Source organism: Lactuca serriola, chromosome 6 (genome assembly GCF_051521515.1).
Source record: "Lactuca serriola cultivar US96UC23 chromosome 6, Lser_US96UC23_V15, whole genome shotgun sequence".
NCBI lineage: Eukaryota > Viridiplantae > Streptophyta > Magnoliopsida > Asterales > Asteraceae > Lactuca > Lactuca serriola.
This window is the reverse complement of record NC_136413.1, coordinates 6,717,053-6,732,500: the sequence shown is the minus strand read 5'-3', so window position 1 is coordinate 6,732,500 and position 15,448 is coordinate 6,717,053. Positions and strand designations below refer to the sequence as shown.

The 15,448-nt window shown below is 37.7% G+C and overlaps 1 protein-coding gene across 1 annotated transcript; it reads left to right on the top strand.

Moving 5' to 3' along the window:
- Positions 1 to 3,577: 3,577 nt before the first annotated feature.
- Positions 3,578 to 4,150, top strand: LOC145059482 (receptor-like serine/threonine-protein kinase At2g45590). Its single transcript, XM_079007331.1, has one exon. It carries the CDS (start codon positions 3,578 to 3,580, stop codon positions 4,148 to 4,150), a length of 573 nt encoding a protein of 190 aa, XP_078863457.1.
- The last annotated feature ends 11,298 nt before the right edge of the window (positions 4,151 to 15,448 follow it).

The window sequence follows — 15,448 nt, the reverse complement described above, 5'->3', positions numbered from 1 at the left end:
TGTTTTCCATAGAACCTAAACTTATATATATATATATATATATATATATATATATGTGTGTGTGTGTGTGTGTGTGTGTGTGTGTGTGTGTGTGTGTGTGTGTGTGAAAAGTTTGAACATTTGAATTAAGTAAGATTATTAAGAAATTCAATTTAGAGCAAAACGAGAAATTTAAAATATTAAATTCTTATATATAATTTAATTTATATTTCTTAAACTAGACACAACTATTAACTAGTTTATATCAAATATATAAATATGAAATACAAATATAAGGTATAAGGATAAATATTTTTATTAAAACTGGTGATATTTTTTTATTTGATAATAATTAATAATAAAATCAGATAAATATTTTCCATAAGAAAGTTATTCATCAAAAAAGCTATTTATCGCAACCGTTTTTTGCGAACACGCATCTAATATGTACCTTATATATATATATATATATATATATATATATATATATATATATATATATATATATATATATATATATATATATATATAATGTGTACACATAGTTAGAGAGAGAGAGTAAATAAAATTAAATAAAGTTACTAACTTTTTTAGTATAGATATGTTCACTTTTTCAATATTCATTTTATAGTTAATCTTCTATCCAAAATATATGTAAATTCATCATTTTCAACCGCTTTCTACAGTAAAATTCGAAGAAAAAAAAATTATTGAAAATATCAACAATATGTACATTTTTTATGTAAAAAATAATGTTTTTTTTTTTAACTTTTTTTCAAAGAATCACCTATTATAACTCAAATGTGTTTTGTCTTAATGGATCCAACACACACACAAACACACACACACACACACACACACACACACACATATATATATATATATATATATATATATATATATATATATATATATATAGCTCATGTGAAAAAACAAATAATTTAAGAAAACGTGAAAACAAGAAAAACCTATGACATTATACCACCTCAACCTTATATTTTGGACAATAATTCATGCAAACTTTGAACTATATAATGATAATCGATGATACATGAGAAATTATTTCATATTAACAAAACATGTTTTTTTGACATTTTTATTATGAAAACTTGAATTTAAAGTGGCTAAGGACGGAGAAAAAAAGGCTGTTAAAACCAACTTGATAAATTGACCAATAATCAGTCGGCTTTTCATTATATTGGAAGTTTTTTTTTTCATGTTTAATTGCAACGGTTTAAAAATCTTTTAAGCGGTGCCAAATCGATTTTAACCAGTTGAAGTGTCGGGCTTGGTTTTTAAGGTACATGATTTGATCCGATCAGTTAAAGTATTATTGATTTTCTTTAATTAGAAACAATTGATTTTCTTTCTAACTTCACCGTCATCATTGTTGTCTGCGTACTAGAACAAAAACAATATTGTTGTTAAGGGATGTAAGTGAATAATAGTTATTTACATGGGTCACAATTGGAAAACAATTAAACAAGTTGTTTTCTTGGACTCCTGTATTTGCACTCTTACTCCACTGTTATGTCACCGCTTTCGTCATCATAAAGTTTACGTGTCCTTACTCCTTACTATGGAAGCTTATGATATCGTGTTTCTCACTTCCGATCAACCATTTTACAACTCTTTTGATTTGGTCCCAAATCTATTTGATGTCTCCATATTTTACCTTCCAATTTTCTTTTCTTTTTTTAGAATGTAAGTCAAAATAAATATTATTTATTCTTTTTATGATTTATATATAGTTGGTTCTTGGACGTGATAAAAAAAAAAAAAGAAGCAGAATCTTAACTGGTTCACAGTTTATCGAATGTTATTTTATTTGATTTTAATTGATATTAATATATTGGACGTGATAAAAAAAAACTACATCATTAGATAATTGAATGGGTAACACATATAAGATAATATTAAATTGAGGCAATATGAATATGAAAGAAGTCGACAGAAAAATATTATTTAATATAAAAAAAATTATCCTAATCTCATATTCATTCATTTATTGTTTAATCTATATAATTTTATGATCTTGATGTCTTAGTACACGCATACATTTTATTTTTTAAATGTCATATTCCACGTCTACCACTTATTTTCTCATGATTTTTTTTCTCTTTGCAGATTTATTTATGTTTGGTGCTCCCAACTCATTTTCGTTTTCAAGAATTATGTAAGAAATTAAAAATGAGTCGTTTTCTTTTTGCCATCCTAATATTCCTTACTTAAGCGTAGTTGGCTTATCATAGATTTTCTTAAACTAGCCGTATATCCTCGTCTTATGCCAGATTAATATATATATATATATATATATATATATATATATATATATATATATATATATATATATATATATATATATATATATATATATATATGAACAAATATTTAAATTTTGGATATAATTTTTTGGGTTTAGATCATTTTTGGTCACTTAACTCTTTTTAAGTTTTAAAAGGTCATCAAACTTTTAGCTTTATGTTCATTTAGTCACTTAACTTTTGGCTTGGTCATATTTCGGCACCTAACTTTAAAAGTTGTGTTCATTTAGTCACTAAACTTTTAAATTATTTCAAAAGTTTAGTGACCAAATGAACATAATTTTAAAAGTTGGGTGACTAAATGAGCGCAAATCCAAAAGTTAAGTGACCTAAACAAAAGTTAAGTGACTAAATAAGCACAAAGTCAAAAGTTTGATGAACTTTTAAAACTTAAAAAGAGTTAAGTGACCATATGAGTACAAAACCAAAAGTTAAGTGACCAAAAATGACCTAAACCCTAATTTTTTTATGAAATTAATTATAACCTAATAACCACAATGCATCTTATCTATAAATAATAAATTTTCATCCCAAAACGAGAACATAATAATGTAATTTCATGTTAAACACGATCATATAACCAACATCGAAAACACATTTAACAAGATTTATGAAGTGCTAAAGTGAAAACAAAATACACACACACACACACACACATATATATATATATATATATATATATATATATATATATATAATATTACAAATGTAATATGTGAATATAGTATTATTATGGATTCTTTTTTAGTGAATCTCACTTGGTAAAGAAAAATACAATATAGGGGAGTCGATATGATAGAATAAAAAAGACAAAACTTCAAAAATGGTCCCTATGGTTTTCAAAAATATCAAGTTTAGTCCCTAAGTTCAAAAAACCTCACAGATAGTCCCTGTGGTTTCAAAACTTTTAACAAATGGTCTTTTTCGCTAACTCCGTTAACTTTTGACTGTTAAGTGAAGGGTATTTCAGTCATTTCACAACCACAGGGACCATTTATGAAGTTTTGCCTTAATTTTTTTTAAAAAAGAAAAATAAATATAATTATGTAATATTAAAGGGCCCCACATACGAGCTTTCATTGTCCACACGGATCAGCAGCGCGTCTGTTGCGCATTCACGGCACGTTATATCGGTTTTGGGATTCTCCTCCGATCAGAACCGGCAGCGGCGGAGGAAAATGTTGATTGTTTATGAGTATATGCAGAACGGTAGCTTACAAGATGCGTTGTTGTATCGTAAGTGTCCTGAGCTCATGGATTGAAAAATTAGGTTTATGATTTTACTAGACGTAGCTAAAGGTGTCGATTTTCTTCACTTCTCATGCGATCCACCGATTGTTCATTGTGATATCAAACCTTCTAATGTGTTACTAGACTGTAATATTAATGCGAAAATTGCTGATTTCGGTCTAGCGAGAGTTTTAGGTGTAGATGAGAATGAGATTATTAAAACTTTCTATGAATGTCACGAAGAAGGGGATCAGGAAAACGAAACAGCCGATGATAACAACACCGATGTTGAGAAAAAAAGAGAGAATATTGGGGATTACAGAGAAGAAAACAGGTCAGCAGTAGAGGAAACTGAAAGTGTGGTAACAGGGGAGGTTGTAGTGAATGTGGATCCCATATCACCGGAGAGTTGCCGTGTTACCATTGTGGATGCGGAGGCGTCACCTTCTGAGTATTTGGAAAGGGCAAGTGTGTCGGATCAGCTTAGTGTTGATAGCACTAACCGGAGATTTTTGGGGAGAAAGAAGAGCGGTGGCGCTGGAGGTGGTTCAGGAAGGGATTGGTGGTGGAAACAGGAGAGTTGCGGCGGCGATTCAGGGAGAGTGAAGATTATGTAATGGAACCGTTAAAGGGCCCCACACACGGGCCACCCGAAGTCGATTGGATAAAGAACATGAGAAAGTGCTAGCAGAAATAGAAGTGGGCAACAGGGAAGTAGGGTTTTTATTGGGTTTGATAGCTGTGAAACAAGATATGGAGGGAGATGCAGAAAAAGACGCCATTTCTGATGCTTTTTCTTCTTCAAAACTGAATCAATGGAGAACCGCTGTCGGGGGAGTAGAGAAAAAGGACCTGAACTGATATCACCCTATCCAGTATCCACTTCCATGAAGAGTTATCATCAAACGAACTTGTAGACAGGGTACAACAAAAGTTCCGCACAATGCAACTGGTTAGGTTTTACCCACGACCCATGTACAACTGGGTTTATCTGAAGATCACCGAAATTGTGTCGACAAGATTCATGAGAGAGAGAGAGAGGGACCCAAGCATATTAAATTTTATTTATTCTATTTAAAAAAAAGTAATAGAAAACCTCATAAATGGTCCATGTGTAGTGAAATACCAAAAATGCCCATGACTTAACGGCTAAATGTTAACGGAGTTAGCCGGAAGGACCAAATGTTAAAAGTTTTGAAACCACAGGGACGATCCGTGAGGTTTTTTGAACTTAGGTACTAAACTTGATATTTTCGAAAACCACAGGGACCATTTTTGAAGTTTTGTCAATAAAAAATTAGAAATAGATAACCATAAATTTTGTTTCATAATATTTTAAAGCAATATAAATGAAATTTGTATATTTTGCATATATAAATTTGTATTTTCCTATTTTCTCATTCAATATGAATATATGCATAACAATGTAGAGTTTTGACTATTCTCAAATCATATTTTTGTTTCTCTGTATTACACAACAAACTCTAACAATCACATCTACATACGTGAACTATTTATATATTTTTATTAACCAAAGAAATATTATAATTATAAATACAAGTTACAAACATTTGAGTTGTACTTACTAACTAGTGCTTAGTTAAAAAATTCTTTTGGGTTGCAATTATAGTTTTAAATGAATATGTTGAAAGGAAAATAGTCTCCATTATAATAGATATATAGATTTGACATCTTGTTATTTTGTCACATTTTTTTAAACACACACATATATACATATATATATATATATATATATATATATATATATATATATTCTAGTAATATGTTCAGTGATAGTATAATTCTACTTTTTTAATTATATTAATTGCATATTCAATAACGAAAATCAATCAAATACTCATAAGACATTGCCAACTAAAAACATCATCTTCTAAAAATTATAATAATTAAACTGAAATGTGGTCATCTTTTTCGTTTGTCTCTAAATATACAAACATAAACTTTTTGTTTTCTATTTATCAATGATGTTGTTAGTTCTTATATAATAAATCTTATAATAAGTTGGTGTAAATATTGTTTGTTTTGAATTATATGATTATGTAGACACCTTTTAAAACTCTATAATCTCAATTGTCTTAGTAGCCTCTACTTGTAGATTACTCATGAATAAAATTAAATATCATATATGGTTTAATGATCTATAGTTGTTGTTATGATTCTTTAATTTTCAAAAGTTTATTTGCTTAAGATTTTAATTTCCATCATTGTAAATATTTAAATCATCAAACATTGTTTTTTTAAAGATAATAATATAATTTTTGTATATAATGTTACTTTTAACTATTGTTGTTGTAAGTACTTTAAAATAACATATTTGGAAACTCTTAATTAATTTAATTTGGTTTTAGAAAGTTAAACTTTTTGATAATTTATTTGATAAATATTGTTAGTTTCTTTGATTGTAATTATTTAAAACAACAAGCACTTTTTTTTCTTTTAAAAGGGATCTTCAAGATGTATGCATGATAGAATTGTCTGATTATATGATGCCTGATAGCCTTGGGTTCTTCTCTAATGGAATTGACATCATTAATGTAATTGCTTAGTGTATGCATCATGGTCATACATAACTAAGATCTTATAGCCTGAGAATGTTTGGTTTGACCTTATCTCTTATTCTTGTTTGATGAAGGGCTTAGGGTAGGATCAGATATTCGAATGTCTATAGGGTCCAGGGTTATGTATGGCTAGCATACACGAGTGCTGCAGGGTTGGTGGAAGTTTCATGGATGAGTGGTGTGGGGTCAGCCAACCAGTTTTGATATATGTAGTTATCATCTAGGGTGTGAGGATTGAGAATATGAGTATGTTAAAAAGTATTTTTAGGGTTGTTGTGGTGATCCTCTGGGACAACTACAGGTAGGTGCGGAAGGTAGTATAGGACTGTACTACTGAACGCATAGGACTCGTACGTGTAACAAAGAAGTCACAACCCCTAGGGCTTGTTGGGAGTTGGTTCCCCTATATATTATGTGTATTATCTGATATCTCCCTGGTGTATTTTTAGTATGGTGACTACGACGCGAGTTGAGAACGGTTTCGGATCGGGATTAGGAGTCGGCAGGTAGATTGGGGCAGATGAGTTGGATGCTCGGATTAGGGAGATTCTTCATGACGAGGTTGTGACCATTGTCCGGGGTCAGATACCGGAGCTTTTTGGGTCTATTAAGACCACGATGATGGAGTTCTTTGATGAAAAATACGCAGCCATTGCTGAGACTGCTACGGCTACAGGTGTTGGACCGGGTCGGGTTTTTCAGTATCGAGACTTCAACAATACGAAGCCCCCGACCTTCAATGGGGTGCAGGACCCGATCACTGCCATGAGGTGGATATCTGATGTGGAGGGATGTTTCTTCACTTGTTTTTACCCTACTAACCAGAAGGTCAGGTGCGCTTTGAACCTTCTAAGGTCCGGAGCGAAGGATTAGTGGAGGCTCGCTACTAGTTCCTATTCTGCTGAGAAGAGGGATGCTATGACTTGGGAGCAGTTTTTCAAGATGTTTCGCTCCTGATATGTTCCACTGGTTGAGTGAGAGAGGTTGGCCCAGGAGTATCTGGCTCTAAGACAGGGTTCTAAGGCGGTGACAGAGATCACCAAGATGTTCACGGAGAGAGCTATGTTCTTCCCTGAGTTTGTTGCATCTGATCAGGCTCAAATGACCCATTACTTGAGCATGCTCAAGACGAAGATCAAGCAGTTTGTTCCTACTCAGCGTTATGGTTCATCGGTGGAGATGCAGTAGGGCACTAGGCGGCGTGAGATTGAGATTGATTTGCAGACGAGGGAGTCGAGACCGGAACCGGAGAAGTTGCAATCTACGTCGAAGCGGTTTAGGGCCTCTGACTCTAGGTCGGGGAGTTAGAGGGGTCACACTTATCGGAAATGCAGCAAGGTGCATGATGGAGCTTGTCGGTCTTCTTTGGGTTGCCATAAATGTGGCAAGCAGGGACACATTGCGAGGGATTGTCGGCAATAGACTCCAGCTTCTGGCGTCAGACTTTGTTACCATTGTGATCAGGTGGGCCATATGAAGGCCCGGTGTCCCTTGCTAGCTGTCAGGCCGGTGCAGACTCCAATGTCGGCTACTTTGAGGATCACTAACGGAATTCGGGGCAGGGCGGAGCCCCTGAGGGCTCGAGGGCGCCTTCCAGCTTACCGTCGAGGAGGCCAGAGCAGCACCGAATGTTGTAACCGGTATGTTTCTATTGCTTATCTTATTGATTATGTTTGTATTATGCTTATATATTTGTACCCTTGGTAGGTACGTTCCTAGTGAACTCCTTGCCTGCTTTAGTGTTGTTTGACTCGGGTGCGAGTCGGTCCTTTGTTTCTCGGTCATTTAGTAGGAAGTTTGCTATACCCATAGAGGATTTGGAGTGTCCGTTGCGAGTTTCTATCGCCATTGAACACGAGGTTTCTGCTTCTTCGGTGTATCAGGGTTGTGTTTTAGAGATCTTTGGGGTATCCTTTCCGATCGATTTAATCCCTATCCCCATGGGGGATGTCTGCATAATTGTGGGTATGGTTTCACTGAGACGTTTCGGTGTTGTGATCAATTGCGAGGGCCAGTGCATAGTAGTTCGAACCCCAAGTGGGGGAGAACTGGTTATTTATGGAGAGGGCACCAGGATGGATTCAAGGTTTTGTTCTATAGTTAGGGCTCGATAGTATATTCAGCATGGTTATACAGGTTATTTGGCTTATCTAGTGGATACGCGTGTTGGGGATCAGGTTTCAGTCTCAGAGGTCCCGGTAGTCAGAGAGTTTGTCGATGTATTTCTGGAGGAGTTATCCGGTGTGCCTCCTAAGAGGCAGGTCGAGTTCAAGATCGACCTCGTGCCAGGTGCGGCCCCGATTGCCAAGACGTCGTACCGTTTGGCACCACCCGAGATGCAGGAGTTTTCATCTCAGGTGCAGGAACTGCTAGTCAAGCATTTCATCAGAGAAAGTAGTTCTCCATGGCGAGCGCCGATTTTATTCATCAAGAAGAATGATGGCTCACCCTGGATGTGTATTGATTACCGGGAGTTGAACAAGTTAACGGTGAAGAACCGTTGTGCCCTTCCACATATTGATGGTCTCTTTGATCAGTTGCATGGTGCATCTTCATTCTCCAAGATAGATCTGAGGTCCAGGTACCATCAGGTCAAGGTGAGGGAGAAAGACGTGGACAAGATTGCGTTCCAGACTCGTTATGGGCATTACGAGTTCGTGGTGATGCCATTTGAGCTCACCAATGCACCTGCAATATTCATGGATTTGATGAATCGGGTATGTAGGCTGATGCTCGATCGTTCGGTGATCGTGTTTATTGTTGATATCCTGGTATATTCCAAGACTAGAGAGTAGCATGAGGAGCATCTTCGTGAGCTCCTGGGGGGTTTGAGGCGAGAACGGCTTTATGCTAAGTTCTCTAAGTGCGAGTTTTGGTTACGAGAGGTTTAGTTCCTCGGACACCACGTTAACCAGGATGGGATTTTGGTCGATCCGGCCAAGATCAAGGCGGTGATGCAGTGGGAGGTTCTGAAATCTCCTTCGGATATCAGGATTTTCTTTGGATTGGTAGGGTACTATTAGAGATTCTATAGCACCTGGTTCTTGGTATGTATTCTATTATTAAATCTTCATTTATTTTTTCATTTTTGGCCTTGGACTCGGCGAGTCGAAGGACTGACTCGCCGAGTAGGAGCGGGATGAGGCGCAGGGTTTAAGTTGCGGACTCGGCGAGTAGCCGTTGCTTGGACAAAAACCCTAATCCAGGGGTTTACACCCTATTTAAACGACCTTATGCAGCCTCCTTTCCTCCTTTATGCTCCCAAACACTCCTCATAGCAAACCCTAGCCGTTTTTTAGAAGATCTAAGGCTTTTTGAGTGATTCTTGTGAGTTTTAACCTCAAGGAAGAAGGAAGAGCATAGAAGGATCAAGAGGGTACTGAAGGATTCGAGTTTGGCTCATCATTTCCAGTCTTTGGAAGGTATAAATTTTGAACCTTGCTCATTCATTTGTTAGATCCCTCTTTGAGGTGATTTTGGGCTTTTATAAACCATTTTTGGTGGCCAACCATGTTTGGAAACATGGTTGGGGTTTGGGCTTCTGTATCATGTCATTTTATGAGTCACAAGTCGGATTTAGGTTGCTTTTTTCACCAAGGAAGGCCCCATGCAACAAAAGAACCATTTTAGATCCTTTTAAGCTCTAATGTCCCATGCATGCACGTAAAGTTTGTAACTTTACGTGCTAGATCGAGTTTAGGGGCCTGGATCTATCATTTGGTTAAGTGTTGTACATCAGAAATCGAAGTTCTTAGTAAAGGATGTGATAGACTCGGTGAGTCCATTCCTGGACTCCGCAAGTCCTAGGGTTTTGGTCCCATATCAGTAAGGGTCATAAGGGCCAATTGAGTGTGGAAGGGTTTTAGGAGTCCCAGGGAGTGACCCAACGTTCTGGACTAAGCAAAGTGTTTTGGGAATTTATGGCACTCGGTGAGTGCATGAGCGAACTCAGCGAGTCCAAGACAATCTTCATGGTACTCGGCGAGTCGAGGACAGAACGTGTTCATAAGATGAAGAGTAACTCGACGAGTTGTTCATACAACTCGGCGAGTCAGGACAGGACATGAGTATCAGTTGATGATGTACTCGACGAGTTGTTCATACAACTTGGTGAGTCGAATGTGGATTTAGTCGATGTTCTTTTAACAGGAAAACGCGTCGAGTCGTCTCCTAACTCGACGAGTAGAGGCGGGTATGAAGTCTGATGGAAGGATAGGGACTCGGCGAGTTGACGAGTCAACTCGGCGAGTCAGGTCAACTGGAAGTTGACTTTGACTTTGATTTGGTCAAGGGGTAAAATGGTCATTTTACCCTAAGGGTAGATGTCAGTTTCTGACTAAGTGTTTTGTGGGAATTATAGTCGGAGGATTTCCGGAGCAATAGCGGCAGCAGTCAGAGGATTCCTGCACAGTTCAGCAGCTACGAGGTGAGTTACCTTCCAGTAGGGGTGGGTCTAAGGCCACAATGCCGACCCACCATTGAGGAGTCTTTAGAAGATAATTGTCTTTGTGATGATTTATCTTGGCCTGGTATGTATTTGGTTATAAGTTATATATGTATGATATGTTACATGATAAGCATAGTTTCCCTGATAGTGGTCCTTAGGACCAAGGGGTAGGTCAGTACCCGGATATGTCTGAATGTGTGCTTATATCTTGCTACTGTATTGCTAGTGGTAGGGGGTGTAATAGTCCCAAGTTATCGGTTGAAAGATACCGACGACGGTTACCGGTTGAAAGATATCGATGACGATTACCGGTTGAAAGATACCGATGATGATTATCGGTTGAAAGATATTGATGGTACTATATGATATGTGGTATGATGGGGGAACTCACTAAGCTTTGTGCTTACGGTTTCAGTTTCTGGGTTTCAGGTTCCTCTTCATCCAAGGGGAAGGAGTCGGCGGCGTAGCATGGCATCACACACACTCACATATGATTTCCGCACGGTGTTTTCTGGGATTGTACTCTGATATGACATTTGTTCATGGTTGTGGGTTTCAAATATGATACTTGGTTTCGAGATGATGTGTTTATACAATATTTTCTAATGAATGTTTTATGAATTAATTAATCAAAAATGAAATTTTTGGGCTTGAATTTTGGGATGTTACAGATTCATTCAGGACTTCTCCAAGATTGTAGTACTCTTCACGCATCTGACGAGGAAGGGGGTGGATTTCCGGTGGGGCCCCGAGTAGTAGTTAGCATTTGAGACCCTTCGGCAGAGACTATGTGAGGCCCTAGTTTTGACCCTCCCGGATAGAATTGAGGATTTTGTGGTTTTTTGTGATGCATCCATCACTGGTTTGTGAGTTGTTATCATGTAGAGAGGACAGGTGATAGCATATGCCTCACGGCAACTGAAGCCACATGAGACGAGATATCCCATGCATGATCTAGACTTGGGGGCAGTGGTCTTTTCCCTCAAGATTTGGAGGCATTATATGTATGGGGTCTGTTGTATCATCTACACGGATCACAAAAGTTTGAGACATATTATGGATCAGTTGAACCTGAACATGAGGCAACGCGGGTGGCTGGACATAGTCAAAGATTATGATTGTGAGATCCTTTACCATATGGGTAAAGCGAATATGGTGGCAGATGCCTTGAGCCTCAAGTCGGATGGACCTTCTGATAGGGTGTCATGTATGAGGGTATCAGTGGATTTTTCGATCGTGGGATTGATTAGGGAGGCTCAGGTCGACGGTGTTCGAGAAAAGAATTAGAAGATTGAGAGGATCAGGGGTGAGATCACCAGATTTGTTCCGGACAATCGTGGTTTTTTGACCCGTTGTGGTCGGGTTTGGGTTCCTATATCTGGTGGGGTCAGACAGATTGTGCTAGAGGAGGTTCATAAGTCTCTTTTTTTCTATTCATTCGGAGGCCACCAAGATGTATCGGGATCTGAGATTGAGTTACAGGTGGCCGTGTATGAAGAGGTAAATCGTCTGGTATATAGAGAGGTGCTTGACCTGCAGGATGGTCACGGCCAAGCATCAGAGGCCGCATGGCAAGCTGCAGCCTCTGGATATTCCCATGTGGAAATGGGAGCAGATTTTGATGGACTTCATCACCAATTTGCCGAAGACGACAAAGAGTTTTGATGCTATTTCGGTCATCGTGGATTGGTTGACCAAGCGTGTCTATTTCCTGGCGATTCGGGAGATTTCTTCGGCGGAGAAGTTAGCCAATGTGTATATTCGCGAGATCGTTGCTCGTCATGGAGTTTCGGTCTCCATTGTTTCTAACTGTGATGTTCGGTTCACCTCCCGATTTTGGCATAAGTTTCATGAGGAACTGGGTACAAGGTTGCGCTTCAGCATAGCTTATCATCTGCAAACCGATGGTCAGAGTGAGCGAACGATACAGAACTATTTATATATTTTTATTAACCAAAGAAATATTATAATTATAAATACAAGTTACAAACATTTGAGTTGTACTTACTAACTAGTGCTTAGTTAAAAAATTCTTTTGGGTTGCAATTATAGTTTTAAATGAATATGTTGAAAGGAAAATAGTCTCCATTATAATAGATATATAGATTTGACATCTTGTTATTTTGTCACATTTTTTTAAACACACACATATATACATATATATATATATATATATATATATATATATATATATATATATTCTAGTAATATGTTCAGTGATAGTATAATTCTACTTTTTTAATTATATTAATTGCATATTCAATAACGAAAATCAATCAAATACTCATAAGACATTGCCAACTAAAAACATCATCTTCTAAAAATTATAATAATTAAACTGAAATGTGGTCATCTTTTTCGTTTGTCTCTAAATATACAAACATAAACTTTTTGTTTTCTATTTATCAATGATGTTGTTAGTTCTTATATAATAAATCTTATAATAAGTTGGTGTAAATATTGTTTGTTTTGAATTATATGATTATGTAGACACCTTTTAAAACTCTATAATCTCAATTGTCTTAGTAGCCTCTACTTGTAGATTACTCATGAATAAAATTAAATATCATATATGGTTTAATGATCTATAGTTGTTGTTATGATTCTTTAATTTTCAAAAGTTTATTTGCTTAAGATTTTAATTTCCATCATTGTAAATATTTAAATCATCAAACATTGTTTTTTTAAAGATAATAATATAATTTTTGTATATAATGTTACTTTTAACTATTGTTGTTGTAAGTACTTTAAAATAACATATTTGGAAACTCTTAATTAATTTAATTTGGTTTTAGAAAGTTAAACTTTTTGATAATTTATTTGATAAATATTGTTAGTTTCTTTGATTGTAATTATTTAAAACAACAAGCACTTTTTTTTCTTTTAAAAGGGATCTTCAAGATGTATGCATGATAGAATTGTCTGATTATATGATGCCTGATAGCCTTGGGTTCTTCTCTAATGGAATTGACATCATTAATGTAATTGCTTAGTGTATGCATCATGGTCATACATAACTAAGATCTTATAGCCTGAGAATGTTTGGTTTGACCTTATCTCTTATTCTTGTTTGATGAAGGGCTTAGGGTAGGATCAGATATTCGAATGTCTATAGGGTCCAGGGTTATGTATGGCTAGCATACACGAGTGCTGCAGGGTTGGTGGAAGTTTCATGGATGAGTGGTGTGGGGTCAGCCAACCAGTTTTGATATATGTAGTTATCATCTAGGGTGTGAGGATTGAGAATATGAGTATGTTAAAAAGTATTTTTAGGGTTGTTGTGGTGATCCTCTGGGACAACTACAGGTAGGTGCGGAAGGTAGTATAGGACTGTACTACTGAACGCATAGGACTCGTACGTGTAACAAAGAAGTCACAACCCCTAGGGCTTGTTGGGAGTTGGTTCCCCTATATATTATGTGTATTATCTGATATCTCCCTGGTGTATTTTTAGTATGGTGACTACGACGCGAGTTGAGAACGGTTTCGGATCGGGATTAGGAGTCGGCAGGTAGATTGGGGCAGATGAGTTGGATGCTCGGATTAGGGAGATTCTTCATGACGAGGTTGTGACCATTGTCCGGGGTCAGATACCGGAGCTTTTTGGGTCTATTAAGACCACGATGATGGAGTTCTTTGATGAAAAATACGCAGCCATTGCTGAGACTGCTACGGCTACAGGTGTTGGACCGGGTCGGGTTTTTCAGTATCGAGACTTCAACAATACGAAGCCCCCGACCTTCAATGGGGTGCAGGACCCGATCACTGCCATGAGGTGGATATCTGATGTGGAGGGATGTTTCTTCACTTGTTTTTACCCTACTAACCAGAAGGTCAGGTGCGCTTTGAACCTTCTAAGGTCCGGAGCGAAGGATTAGTGGAGGCTCGCTACTAGTTCCTATTCTGCTGAGAAGAGGGATGCTATGACTTGGGAGCAGTTTTTCAAGATGTTTCGCTCCTGATATGTTCCACTGGTTGAGTGAGAGAGGTTGGCCCAGGAGTATCTGGCTCTAAGACAGGGTTCTAAGGCGGTGACAGAGATCACCAAGATGTTCACGGAGAGAGCTATGTTCTTCCCTGAGTTTGTTGCATCTGATCAGGCTCAAATGACCCATTACTTGAGCATGCTCAAGACGAAGATCAAGCAGTTTGTTCCTACTCAGCGTTATGGTTCATCGGTGGAGATGCAGTAGGGCACTAGGCGGCGTGAGATTGAGATTGATTTGCAGACGAGGGAGTCGAGACCGGAACCGGAGAAGTTGCAATCTACGTCGAAGCGGTTTAGGGCCTCTGACTCTAGGTCGGGGAGTTAGAGGGGTCACACTTATCGGAAATGCAGCAAGGTGCATGATGGAGCTTGTCGGTCTTCTTTGGGTTGCCATAAATGTGGCAAGCAGGGACACATTGCGAGGGATTGTCGGCAATAGACTCCAGCTTCTGGCGTCAGACTTTGTTACCATTGTGATCAGGTGGGCCATATGAAGGCCCGGTGTCCCTTGCTAGCTGTCAGGCCGGTGCAGACTCCAATGTCGGCTACTTTGAGGATCACTAACGGAATTCGGGGCAGGGCGGAGCCCCTGAGGGCTCGAGGGCGCCTTCCAGCTTACCGTCGAGGAGGCCAGAGCAGCACCGAATGTTGTAACCGGTATGTTTCTATTGCTTATCTTATTGATTATGTTTGTATTATGCTTATATATTTGTACCCTTGGTAGGTACGTTCCTAGTGAACTCCTTGCCTGCTTTAGTGTTGTTTGACTCGGGTGCGAGTCGGTCCTTTGTTTCTCGGTCATTTAGTAGGAAGTTTGCTATACCCATAGAGGATTTGGAGTGTCCGTTGCGAGTTTCTATCGCCATTGAACACGAGGTTTCTGCTTCTTCGGTGTATCAGG

Excerpts from the sequence above, each read along its gene's own strand:
- LOC145059482 (XM_079007331.1), top strand. The coding sequence starts at position 3,578 with ATGATTTTACTAGACGTAGCTAAAGGTGTCGATTTTCTTCACTTCTCA.